The 14,140-nt window shown below is 40.9% G+C and overlaps 1 protein-coding gene across 2 annotated transcripts in view; it reads left to right on the top strand.

The window, feature by feature from the left end:
* The first annotated feature begins 8,069 nt into the window (after positions 1-8,069).
* Positions 8,070-14,140, top strand: part of hexb (hexosaminidase B (beta polypeptide)) — a 15,697-nt gene continuing 9,626 nt past the window's right edge. Inside the window, exons 1-10 of one of the 2 annotated variants that reach the window (XM_084114068.1) lie at positions 8,070-8,391; positions 8,571-8,719; positions 9,258-9,323; positions 9,727-9,773; positions 9,902-10,012; positions 12,585-12,686; positions 13,214-13,346; positions 13,445-13,625; positions 13,739-13,825; positions 14,041-14,113. In XM_084114068.1, the coding sequence (XP_083970194.1) occupies positions 8,150-8,391; positions 8,571-8,719; positions 9,258-9,323; positions 9,727-9,773; positions 9,902-10,012; positions 12,585-12,686; positions 13,214-13,346; positions 13,445-13,625; positions 13,739-13,825; positions 14,041-14,113 (1,191 nt within the window). In that variant the 5' untranslated portion in view covers positions 8,070-8,149. The remainder of the gene's footprint in view (positions 8,392-8,570; positions 8,720-9,257; positions 9,324-9,726; positions 9,774-9,901; positions 10,013-12,584; positions 12,687-13,213; positions 13,347-13,444; positions 13,626-13,738; positions 13,826-14,040; positions 14,114-14,140) is intronic. The other variant, XM_084114069.1, reaches the window with a different exon arrangement.

Genomic DNA, 14,140 nt, shown 5'->3' with positions numbered 1-14,140 from the left:
AGTTACACTTAGTGGTGTCTACAATAATCGATTCGGCGATGCATCGCAATGCGGGGCATGCACGATTCAGCATCGATGCGGCAAAGTGCCATAATCGATTATGTCACTGTTTTAGGGGTGTAACGGTACGCGTATTCGTTTTAAACCGTTCGGTACAAGGCACGCATTTTCAAACCGAACGGTTATTTCAAATGTAAGCGCGCTCATACGCTGGTGCGACCACAACATCAAATGGCAAACGCAATGTAAGCGGAACGAAACTGAGCTACTCGTGACGGACTGTTTATCAGTTTGGACCAAAGCAGCGCGGGCCGATCTTATACTACACAGCGCTAAGAGATCCAGTAAAGAAAGCATTTGAACTCGCCACTAAAGTAATAACATCGCTGCGAGATCTAGTGAGAAACATTCACATTTCTCCGTTATTAACGGATCAAACAGCGCTGACGTGGAAACCAGGAAGAAACATTGTGACATGAATGAACTATCCGGTGTCCACAGATCTGCAATATTCACCATGGATTTACTGTACACTAACTGCAACTTTGGAAGTTTGGCAGGCATAGTAGGCTATAATGCTTTCAAGTAACGTTATGTCGGATTTATTTCGACATTATGAATAACATTGCTGCCCTCAAATGTTAATCTGAACTAAAATTAACATTTGTTTATAAGCACAAAATATTACATTTAATTTTTTTCAAGGAGTTGTTTTGTTTTATATGCTCCTAAGAAGAGTCAATTATAGCTCCATCATTGCTCAAAGAAAAAAAATGTCATACTTTATGATGTTAGTTTTAATTAAAAATAATAATAAAAAATAAAAAAATCAAGGAAATTTCTCTGGCATTTCTTTCTTTTTGCTGTATCGAAAACGTACCGAACCGTGACACAAGTGTATCGTATTGAACCGAACCGTGAATTTTGTGAACCGTTACACCCTTACACTGTTTATTTTCTGGCCTTGAGTTGGACAATAAAGTTGAAATTTAATTTCAAATGGTTCTCAAGCAGAGAGAAGAGAAACATTTCTCATTCAAAGCACTGAAAGCAGTGATTTATCTTTTCTTTTTCAGGTTTGAAAATGCCATATCCAATACCCTGTACCATTCAATTTTATTTTAATGACATTTATGTCAAAGATACAGGAGAGTGAAAATACACACATAGCAGCCAATAAAATCTGTTGTTCAATATCTGACTGCTTGTATTGCCTCATGACTGATGAAAAATTTGCCTTGTTGTGTGCAGTAGAATTTTGATGCATCGCAATGCATCGTAGAATCGAATTGTATCGAATCGTTACCTAGTGAATTGTAATCGAATCGAATTGTGAGGGCAGTGCCAATGCACACCCCTAGTTACACTTACTTAAGCAACAGGAAGAAAAAAGAAACACAAATATGGTTTATCTAAAGTCATTTTTGCTTATTTGTATGGCTGAATTGGATCATTGAAAATTCAGGAGCAAAGACATTGGTTAATAAAGTGAGATTAAATAGGCTACATGTAGGCCTATTTGTGTTATTTAACATATTTAATTCACGAGTTCACACAAATAAGTCGGATAGATTAAATTGTTAAACGTATTTGGCGTGCTGTCCGGGGAGAGGGCTCTGATCTTGGTAATTGGGCCGAACGCAGAGTATTCCCCCAAAAATGCAAAATTAGCTTATTCGGACAGCAGCCAGGAACTGTACCCCCCCAAAATAGAAATAATAGGGCTGATGTACGTGCGGTGTCCGACGGGAGTTCAATACTTGCTGCGATCGGACGGGTAAGCTTCCGCTGACAATTAGGTGGACGTTTATTTATTATATTAGATTGGGAGGGCTTTTTGCGGCGTCCGACGGGAGTTCGTTTATAAAAAGTGGGTCTGAAGTGTCTTTACTTGTTGAATTTCTGAAATGAAGGTTAGGATTGTATAGGGTTTGGTAAGGTTGGATGGGTGAATGAAGGTTGAAAATATAAATGAAATGGCCTTTTTTGGACTGGTCTGTCTTGCTCTGTTTGATAAAGTAGGAGATAGTTTCGTCATCTACTAAGGATAAATCTGAAATGGTGGGATGAATTTTTAGGTTAAAATTAGAGGTAATAGTGAAACCCGAAAAAAGCCAAAATGAACATTGCGTCCAGTGTGCAAGCTGTGTTAATAGAATGGTAGCCTAGACGGAGGGTACAGATGCATTTGGTGAGTAGGTCCAGCGTTAGGGGTTGGTGTCTGGGCGGGTAGGATGGGTCTTTTGGATGCCTTTATTTAGCAGTGATGTCTGTGAGTTTGTTAAAGCAGGAGAGGGTGAGCCGAAAATTAATTTGTGGAAAAATTGGATTCCACTTAAATAGCCTTTAATGGAACCAACTTGGAGGTTTTTTGCTGTGTTGAGGTAGGAGACAAACAATGTAATTGTGAGCAGAGAGAAAACCGGGAAGGGTAGGTTAAAAATTAAATGAAAGGTTTTAAAACATCTCCAAGCTGTTAAATATGATTGGAGAGTTCTGGGGGAAAAGGCTTGGAAAATAGAATCTGCGCTCGGATGTTACTGGCGACGGGGCGGTTCCAAAGCGATGGCGTTTGGAGGTATGGGCATCTGAGTTGCTGTAAACAGAGAAAATGGTGATTTTGCTTGAGGAAGCGCGTTTTGGGGGAGACAATCCGGGGCCGACATGGGAAACAGAGGTGGTCTTGCGTTTGCGACGGCCCCTGGAGATTGGAAAGCGACCGGGAAGGAGAGAGAAAGCTGAGGTGGAAAATAAGGCGACTGGGCCTGCGCCGCTAGCGGAGGCATCCTCACACTAGGGTCTGCTGTAGGCCACAGCTGGGAAAAAGGGTTAGTGGTAGCCGGAGGAGAAGGACAAGGGAGAGTTGTCCGGGCCCGCGATTCTAGCGGAGGCAACCTCACGTCAGGAGCCGCGGGCCACGAACGATGGAGAGAATTTGGGATGGTAACAACAAGTTGCGCCTGCCCCGTTAGCAGAGGCAACCTCACGCTAGAGGGAAGACGGTCACTGTTAGTGACCGGTAATGAGTGATGCTGAGGAGAAGGCGGAGAGGGCAGCGGTCTAGCGGCGGCGGAATCTGGGGCCTGTGCCAGGCTCGCTGAAGGCGCACTGCCCCTACCTGATGATCGACAGTGGTCCAGTCTTGCTGTGGAGGAATACTGGATTTGGGAGGTACGTGGTGTTTTACCTTTGTTGGTTTTGTTTGTCGCTTTATTGGAGACCTTAGAGGGAGATGAGGGTTAAAAGGGGGCGCACGTTGACTGTAGGTTAGTGTATAATTGGTATAATTCGGCTTTATTCATCCATCTAGGGTAATGGACGTCCGCGTTGGTCAAAGCTTGCCTTAGACCTAACACTGTCCATTTCCCGATTGGAGGAATGGTTGGCTGGGCCAGTGAGTAGGAGGATGATGAGGATGAGGAAGAAGGTGTGCGTCTCATTGGTGGAGGTGAGCGCTGTCTTTGTCGTTCTGGAGTATGGATAGCGGCGCGGATTGGCTGGCGACCACCTGGTGGTGTAATGGCGCTCTTTGGGGTGGCTGGAATTGATGCAGAGTCCTGAGAGTAGAAGTAGGAAGAGTTCAATCTCCGACATGACGGCTGTTAGGCAAAACCTGTTCTGAAGACTGTAGAATATCCTTAGGTGAGTTTGACTGTGATTATATATGGTTTGCCTTCGTGCTGATTGGGATATGTTGATTACTGATTGTAGACAGCTGGTGATACTAGAGTATGTAAGGGTGGATTCCTGCAGTGGTTCAAGCTGCAAGAAATGCCGAATGACTAAAGAAACGTTATTAGCAAGATGGTAGAAAACTGCACATTTCTTGTCTATTCCACCCACTGCCACTTATACCAACGACGGAAATAAGCGCAGTTACAATAGCTTAATATTTGTGGGAGAGCATTGCTATAGAGAGTGACGATATTGTATTGCAATATATAGCACTTCAAAATCAATACCAAATCAAAACTAGTTAGCACATTAGTTGTAATTGAAAATGTTTAATGACAAAATATGGTTATGGTTACACTTAAAATAGTTACAAAATAGATGTATGAGATGATGATAACTTATACCATTAATCTTACCCAGCATGTAAAATGTTACCAGAGAGAGAGAGAGAGAGAGAGAGAGAGAGAGAGAGAGAGAGAGAGAGGAGGCAAAAGGAGAGCCCCAAGAATAAGAAGACAGCCCCCAAGAAAGGGACCCAGAGAAGAAGAGAGCCAGAGCATCAAAAAGCCAGAGCAACAGTTTCAACCATCTTTTATCCTTTTCCTGACCATGTGACTAAAACCCAACTGTGAGACATTCAAACTGACCAATCAGATAATTACACTTCCACCACTGTACTAAAGGTGTGACAATTCATCGACCCCCAAAGTACAAACATTTGGCCTGCAGGCCTAGATCACTATCAGCCCCTCTGTGCCTTAGAAACTCCAAATGGTCATTGTGGTAGAAAGAGGGGGTAGAAAAACAGTCAAGCAAATATCTTTGTTCATTTAAAATATCTTGGATTATTTTCAATTCTACAAGTATTTGTTGATACTGATTGTAGACAGCTGGTGATACTAGAGTATTTGTGATTACTGATTGTAGACAGCAGGTGACAATAGAGTAGCTTATTTTGACGTAGCTTATCTTACATTTCCTTCTCTCTGGGCCTCGTAGTGTTTTTGCGCAGCGCGTCTGTGTTACACGTCATCACGCATCACACACATGACCAGCGTCGGCCAATAGTGAGCCTACGTGGTGACGTGTAACAGACGCGCTGCGCAAAAACACTACGTGAACCAACTAGAGGCCCAGAGAGAAGGAAACGAATAGTGGAATAAAGTCGTTATTTTTGTTTGTTTTTGCGCACAAAAAGAATTCTCGTCGCTTGATATACTTAAGATTGAGCCACTGTAGTCACTTGGACTATATTAACGATCTCTTTAATAACTTTTCTGGGCCAGCAAGTTTCGGCCACCTAGCAGCCTATGGAGAAGTGATCAGCTCTCAGATTTCATCAAAAATATCTTAATTTGTGTTCCGAAGATGAACGAAGGTCTTACGCGGTTGGAACAACATGAGGGTGAGTAATTACTGACAGAATTTTCATTTTTGGGTGAACTAACCCTTTAACTTTAACACCGCGTGCTTTATATACATGTTGCTGCTGATTGGACTGCAGTTCTGACACACCCACCAAACAAGAGAAAACGTATCTCAAACCCCGTTGCACACCGGTGCACGCCGTTTCCAGGAAACATGACGTTCAACCCGGAAACCGTAGCAAAACGTTGCGCACCGTTTTGATCTTGAACGTGCCCCAGATACTTCACCACACCGGCTGAAGAAATGAGTCCGGGAAATGAACTTTTCTAAAAGAAAAATTTATGTTATCGATTTGTTTCTACTATTAGGAAAATTTCATATTCATCAAACTAAATGGAGTAACTCAAAACCCAACTTTGCTCATTTTAAAGCAGCCTTTAAAATGTATTTTGAATCTGTAAAGTTTTTAAAAAAATCAAAAAGCCCAAAGATCTGTATCGTTGCTAAATTAATTTAATATATGTGTGTGATGCGCCTTTATCTTTTGTTTGTTTCTTTTTTTTCAAATTATTGTTGTTTCAAGTTATATTTACCAAATGTGAAAATGTGTATAAGATTTGTATCAAGAACTTGATATCAAACTCTGTAATTTTGAAAATGCAAAAAAAAAAAAAAGAAAAAAAAAAAGAAAAAAAAGAAAGAAATGAGTCCGGGCTTAGGACCCAATTAGTATGCCTGATCTAAATCTGTTCTCGCGATACGGTAAGGCAGTATCAGTGCAGTAATATCCATAGACAGTATAAGAAGTGGACAGAGCCATCTCATTGGATCTCAATTGAGACAAGTGAACATAGACAGTAAAAGAAATGGACACAGCGACCCCATTGGATCTCAATTGAGACAAGTGAAGCCCATTTTTAGCGATTTCTTAGCACTTCCTTTCCTGACGCGCAGACTCAAACCGAGCAAAGCGTTACACGGACCACGTGAGCAACCCGTCTGTCTTCTAGTAGCTGTGCCAAGAGAAATCTGAATCATTCCCTTCCGAAACTTGCAGAGACGGAGAGTGTGAGCAGGAGCTGTCCATGAGCTTGGAGCAACTTTTGCTAGGTATTCCGATTAATTATATTGTCATTTTGCCTCCACGTCCCCCTGATTGCCCGCAAGCTTCTCCTCCCGTCCATACGGTAATCTCTCTACTGTGCGACAGAGAGTCGCGTGGTTATGACGCAATCGTTAGCCTACTTTTACAAAAACTGCTTCTACGGGGCCATAATATAAGCTACAAGGTAATGGAGCATTTTATACATTGTCGTGTTTCTTTAGAAATAAATAATGGACAAATGGAGTCTTCAAACGCCTCAGATGTAAAGTTATTCTCTGTCAAAGTGACGCCAAAATGAATGGGAGTCAATGGGATGCTAACTGCAGGTGAAGTTCTGCTACAAGATGGTGGCACGCGGCCGGCTTCAACTTCCGGTCGACTTCCTTCCCGCCTGCAAGTGAAGCCCATTGTTAGCGATTTCTTAGCACTTTCTTTCCTGACGCGCAGACTCAAACCGAGCAAAGCGTTACACGGACCACGTAACAAACCCGTCTGTCTTCTAGTAGCTGTGCCAAGAGAAATCTGAATCATTCCCTTCTGAATCTTGCAGAGACGGAGAGTGTGAGTAGGAGCTGTACATGAGCTTGGAGCAGGAGCAACTTTTGCTAGGTATTCTGATTAATTATATTGTCATTTTGCCTCCACGTCCCCCCGATTGCCCGCAAGCTTCTCCTCCCGTCCATACGGTAATCTCTCTACTGTGCGACAGAGAGTCGCGTGGTTATGACGCAATCGTTAGCCTACTTTTACAAAAACTGCTTCTACGGGGCCATAACATAAGCTACAAGGTAATGGAGCATTTTATACATTGTCGTGTTTCTTTAGAAATAAATAATGGACAAATGGAGTCTTCAAACGCCTCAGATGTAAAGTTATTCGCTGTCAAAGTGACGCCAAAATGAATGGGAGTCAATGGGATACTAACTGCAGGTGAAGTTCTGCTACAAGATGGTGGCACGCGGCCGGCTTCAACTTCCGGTCGACTTCCTTCCCGCCTGGTAATATCAGGTAAAGCTCATAGCACGATCATCGGATAACGTTAGCTGTATGCTATGCTACTATCTAAGCTAACTAAAAAACACACTAACAACGAGAAATGTTTAATTTCACAATCTATAGCTTCGGTTAAATACTAGTATATGAAACGTATAATGTAAAATACATTAAATACATTGATGACTCGTTATAACGTAGTACAAACGTCTTCTATAATAAAGTGATTTTGTATGATTTATAACCAGGCACTAAAGCGATTACCCATAAAACGTGCTTTGAACCAATCGGATTGCTTGGGTCCTAAGCCCGGACCCATCACTATAGAGTTACCGGATACTTCACCACACCGGACCGATTGTTCATCACACCGGCTCCGCCCACTTTAGGCTTCAAAAATGCTCTTCAGAAACCTACGGGTGACGTCACGGACACTACGTCCATATTTTTTTACAGTCTATGGTTGGGGCACACCAATGTGATTAACCACATAATGTTTAGGCTATTTGAGGTTTCAGACATTTAAAATTAAGTAGCTACTGTAAAAAAAAGACATTTTTAGTTTTTATTAAATTCAAATTCCATATAGCCTAATCCTTTCAATTATAATTTGAAAATTTTGACAATTTCAAAGTGTTTTATTCATATCGGACACGCATTGTATGAAACAATAAAGTAAATAAATAAAGAGTGCCTTTGCTGACAAAGGGGTATCTTCCCTGCTGACGTGAGCTCATCTACTACAAGCTGAAGCATGTTTCACTTTACAGTTTTGCTGTAGCCTACAAATAAGTATGACTCACCCTCGTTTTGCTCTGTACAAATACAGATATAAAAGTGAGGTTTGGTTATGTGTAGTAGTTCTTTAAAGACCGAGGGAGGTGTGGCGAATTAGGTCCCATGATTTGAGTTAGTTGAGGTAAACGCCGCCCCTACTACAACATCCACACACAAACCCGTCAGTTGAGCTCCTCAGACTGGAAGCAGAAGTCAGCTGACAGCACAGCCATGTACTTTCTGCTCAAATTTGCGCCGCTGTTCTTAGCGGTATCCGTCTGCCACGGTTGGCTCTTCGGCGACTTTGTTGGAAAACAGAAAGCGCTGGATGAAATCTCTCTCTGGCCGCTACCGCAGAAATTCCAGCCGTCCGCCGTCGCTTTCAAACTCAGCCCCGCCAGATTTCAGATCGTCCACGCGAAAGAGTCCTCCGCCGGACCGGGCTGCGGTCTACTGGAGAATGCATTTCGCAGGTACTGTAACATATCTCATTTATATTTATGCTGACATTGTGTTATGAAAGACGCTAATGTTGAGTTTTAACAGGAAGTACAGTACCACGCGAGTATTTATAGCACTCTGCGCGCCCCACCACGTCAAACATACAGTAAGCAATCGATTTGGGTTCATGAACTGACCATTTGCCTTTCAGATATTTTGAATACATGTTTGGCGAACTGAAGAAGCACGAGAAGGGCCGAAAGAAAGCGTCTGATTCCGATCTTGTGGAGCTTACGGTATGGATCACAGCAGCTGATCCGGAGTGCGACGGTTACCCGAGTCTGAAAACCGACGAGTCATGTGAGCTCTTCTCCCTTCCGCCTCTAATCCACAGCACCGCAACCTCAATGCTCTCTAACGTTAATCCAATAGAAGAGGGGAAAATCCAATAATTTGTCGGAGTTGTAATCTGGTTAATGTATTAACGCGACGGGATCTTTTTAGATGTAGTAACATTTGACCAATGCAAAGTATTTTGTTACGTTTTTCTTTTTAATATGTTACCAAAAAGAAACACTTTATTTTAAGGTGTGATTGTTACATGTAGTTACTTTAGTAATAACTGTAAATTATGCACAGTAACTGCACGTAACGTGCAACTAACCATAAACCAAACCCTAATCCTATAACAAGAACATATATAGTAAAGTAGTTACTTAATATTACTTAGTACTTTAAATGTATATTTACAGTGTAACAAAGACATGTTAAAATAAAGTGTAACCAAAACTGCATTATCAAAGTCAACAATCACTTATTGTGTTGTGATCAACTGGGTGTGAGTCAGTGAATGTTTTGGTTGTCTTTGTAACTGTAAAGTTTTGCTCTCTTTGTGTAGATGAGCTGTCAGTTGATGCGCCCTCTGCTGTATTGAAAGCTGCTAATGTATGGGGAGCTTTGCGAGGTAAGCGAAACTACATAATGGTGTTCTTTTAGCTTTCTATTTATCAGTGAATCAGACAGAATATTCCACAAAAACTTTATAGCAGCAAAACTGTTTTCAACATTGATAATACAAAGAAATGTTTATTGAGCACCAAATCAGCATGTTCGAATGATTTCAGGATCATGTCCAGGACACTGAAGACTGGAGTAATGAATGCTGAAAATTGTTTTTGTCACAGGCACAGCTTATCACGTTTAACAACCCCATAAGATAGCAGTTCAATTACATTTCTATGTGATCCCAACATGATAAATTATGAGAAGAAGAGACTGTAGTCTTTATATCCTGTTCATTTAAGATGTTTTATCATCATGTGTGGTTTCCTCAATGTGTAACTTCCTCATATGCTTATTGTTGTAAGGACTGGAAACATTCAGCCAGTTGGTCTATGAGGATGACTATGGAGTTGTAAGTTCAAAGCAAACCCTTATTTGCTGCATTGTTGTACTTGATTAAGACTTTATGTATGAATTAATGTCAACTATGATCCGTCTAAGCTCTTCTCAAATCAAAGCATCTTTTTGTTTTCTCAACAGAACAACATCAATAAGACAGTCATCTCAGATTTCCCACGGTTTGCCCATCGAGGGATCCTCCTGGACTCGTCTCGCCACTTCCTGCCACTCAAAGTCATTTTGGCCAATTTGGTGAGCTGAAATGATTTTCTTTATAATGACAGACTTGACATAAAAACATACATTGGGTCTAGAGGGGCATTTTCTTTTTTACCTGCAAAATTGGCTGTGATTTATTGGTGACATTTTTTCATTAAAGGGTTAGTTCACCCAAAATTATTACCCCTCATGTTGTTCCAACCATGTAAGTCTTTCGTTCATCTTCGGATCACAAATTAAAGGTAGGGTAGGTAGGATTTTTCTAAAAAAAAAAAAACATTCCAAATTTGTTTAAACTGTCTTTATATACCAATACATAATTAAAATATAAGTACTCTGAAAAAGAGAGTATAAAAATCGAGTGTCTGTAGTCCTCTCACGACTGTTGTAAACACAGCTAATTATTTCCATTCACTCCACCCCCTCCCTTCTGGGCTCCTTCCAAAGCCACGCCCCCAAAACACATGAACGCGCGACGCCAAATGCTCAGGCTCAGGAAGACGCATTTATTTACCTGAGACGAGTGCAGAGGAAGGAGCGCAGTGCATGCAGTGACATCATGTCAGAATCACATGTAATAAAATACCTAACTTTATCACTATAAATATAAACAAATAAGATGGCTTTTAGTACTCACTATCAAGCTAGCATATCGATACTGGTAAAGTTTAAAATATATTTTGTTTGATTCGGTAACGAGCTATATTTAGGCTATAGGTAACGAGCTATATTTAGGCTATAGGTAATGAGCTATATTTATAAGGCAAAGCTAAAAACAGGTTGCATTGATACACATTTTTCCATTACCATCAGTTAAACTGTGATGAAGGTGAATTTCGTGTAAGAGTCATAACATATACGGTGTTTTGCATGTAAGAGTTTACATGATGAAAACATTGTTGACTCTGATGAGGACTAACGTTACACTCCGGTGACAAGTACCGCATCGTCGGTTCAAGGACAGGTCCGGGGTCGAGGGCGAAGCAGAGGAGGTCGTTCAAGAGTGCGGGCAACCAGGGTCCGAGGAAGTAGTTTTTGCCTTGTTTGCCTTCGCTGACTGCATATGCAGGTGCTTTGAATTTTGAATGCTCTTTTTCTCTGCCATAATTTTACTCTTCGTAGGTTCCGCGTCTCTCTTGCACTCCCCTCAAATCAAACGGGTGCGCGCGCATATGGACAGATCTAGCAACAGTGGTGGTAGCCTTGGTTGCGAGAGTGAGTGACAGTCGCCCAAACCAATCAATTGTTTTGTCCCGGATGGAAATAATGAGCTGTGTTTATTGCAGATTAAAAGGTCTACAGTCTCTCGATTTTTAAACTCTCTTTTTCAGAGCACTTACATTTTAATTATGTATTGGTATATAAAGACAGTTTAAACAAATTTGAAAAAAAGTTTTTTATAAAAATCCTACCTACCCTACCTTTAAGATATTTTTGATGAAATCTGACAGCTTTCTCACTCCTCCATAGGCTTTCAGAGGGACCCAAACTCGCCAGCCCAGAATAGTTATTAAAAACATCGTTAAAATAGTCCAAGTGACTACAGTGGCTCTACATTAAGTTTATCATGCGACGACAATACTTTTTGTGTGGAAAAACAACAAAAATAACGACTTTATCCAACTATTAGTGTTCTTCAATGTGGGCCTCTGACGAGAGTTCACGGGAGCGTTCTTCTTCTACTCCTACTTGTTACTGGCTGCTCACTCCTATTACCGCCATCTACTGTACAAGATGACGCCCCGACATTGCCGGAAGCGCAAAACGGTCTGTTTATAAGCAGATGAAGACGGTTTATAAGCTGTATGTAAGCTATTGAATTCGACACTTATTGTGATTTACGTCTCGATGAACATGATGTCGGGACGTCATCTTGTACAGTAGATGGCGGTAATAGGAGTGAGCAGCCAGTAACAAGTAGGAGTAGAAGAAGAACGCCGTAATCTCAGTTCTCGCGCATGCGTCCTGGCGCTCCCGTGAACTCTCGTCAGAGGCCCACATTGAAGAACACTAATAGTTGGATAAAGTCGTTATTTTTGTTGTTCTTCCGCACAAAAAGTATCGTTGTCGCATGATAAACATAATGTAGAGCCACTGTAGTCACTTGGACTATTTTAACGAGTTTGGGTCCCTCTGAAAGCCTATGGAGGAGTGAGAAAGCTGTCAGATTTCATCAAAAATATCTTAATTTGTGATCCGAAGATGAACGAAGGTCTTACATGTTTGGAACAACATGAGGGTGAGTAATTACTGACAGAATTTTCATTTTTGGGTGAACTAACCCAAATGTACCCATGTACAGTTTCCTCATTAGAAGACATGTGTCAGCTAAATAGCTCAAGGATGTTATTTTACTTGTAAGACTGGAAAGACAGGTTCTTTACATTCACACATATAATCACAAGACAAGATGATGCTCATCACAAGGTTTGTCTAGAAATAATTGTGACCAGCGCACAATGATGAGAATTTGTTTGTCTGTAGCTTTGTAATTTGATCTAGAATTAAATGTTCCTATCAATAGACATTTGTGCAGTGACCTTCCCAGGTTTTGAAATGCTTCTTATTCCACAGTGTTCAGTAAAGAGACATCTCATTTTCACAGGAAGCTATGGCGATGAACAAGTTTAACGTATTCCACTGGCACATTGTGGACGATCCGTCATTCCCTTATATAAGCCGTACATTCCCTGAGTTAAGTCAGAAGGTGAGTATGTGATGCACACACACATTACCTGTTTTGGACATTACCAGGGCACAAAATATATTGTAGATTTCATTTATACAGGTTGTTAGTGGATTACCACGCTAGAATCCTAAAATTTTGGCTCCAACTCCTATTATCACTTATGTTGGTGGTTAACATCATGTAAATAGGTTAATGTATCAAACTATAATTCCAGGTAACATTCCAGGTTTATTTAAAGACTTAAAAAAGAGAAGGCATCTTTTAAAATAAAGAATTTTTAAATAGTTTTTAAACGTATATACTTTTTTTGTATTTTGCTGCATTGAAAGCGAAAGGTAAGGAATAAAAATGTACAACAAAATGATGATACTGCCGTAGGACGTGTCCGTTTCCTTTAGAGTAGAAATTTCACCTTAAATCAAAAGCATTAGCTTCAGTTCACATGCTTTGGGCGTAGAATCCAACTGTCACTCTAAAAATTGACTGGGGAAGTGTTTATTTTTGTGTATTGATCACGTTTTCCCTATTTGTTTTGTGATTGACAGGGAGCCTATCACCCATACACACATGTGTACACTCCATCTGACGTGAAGATGGTCATTGAATTTGCCCGTATGAGGGGGATCCGGGTCATCCCGGAGTTTGACACGCCAGGACACACACAGTCATGGGGAAATGGTTAGTTGGTGGACAAGATAAATGAGGGCTTTATACAGTCATGTTTCAGTTACCGATTAATATAACAACTGTTTTCTCTCTGTTGCTCCTTCCCATAGGCATAAAGGATCTGCTAACACCCTGTTACAGTGGTTCTACTCTTTCTGGAACATTTGGGCCAGTGAACCCCATCTTAAACTCCTCTTATGAGTTCATGGCCCAGTTTTTCAAAGAGATCAGCACTGTCTTCCCTGATGCCTACATTCACCTGGGGGGAGACGAGGTTGACTTCAGTTGTTGGTGCGAAGAAGAGAGAAGCTTCTTACCCAAATCATTTTCCAGAATATGAACCCATTGCCAATAATCATACTGTATATCACACAATACTTACATTCTACTCATTGTTCCTGTAGGAAGTCCAATCCTGATGTTCGGAAGTTTATGGAGCAGCAGGGCTTTGGCACAGACTACAGCAAACTGGAGTCCTTTTACATTCAAAGGTCAGAGCTTCAGTAAAGTCAGGAAGTCCATTTATTTTTGGCTTGTAATATAAATAACAAGATGGTTATGATAGTTGTCCTATTATTTTCCCCCATTAGTATGTAATTGTAGTTATAGTTTAATATTTATTGTCTCCCTTAGCAATTGTGTTAAAGTATAAATCAGAACACAATCTGGCAAAGTTATTCTTACATTATTCATCAATGACAATCAGGTTACTTGATATTGTGGCTGCTACCAAGAAAGGTTACATGGTGTGGCAAGAAGTGTTCGATAATGGGGTGAAGGTAAGGCTCGTCTCTTCTTATCTGTGT

Source organism: Abramis brama (genome assembly GCF_963993115.1).
Source record: "Abramis brama genome assembly, chromosome: 5".
In the NCBI taxonomy this organism is placed as follows: Eukaryota; Metazoa; Chordata; class Actinopteri; order Cypriniformes; family Leuciscidae; genus Abramis; species Abramis brama.
The sequence above is the reverse complement of the archived record's forward strand: the minus strand, read 5'-3'. Positions and strand labels throughout refer to the sequence as shown.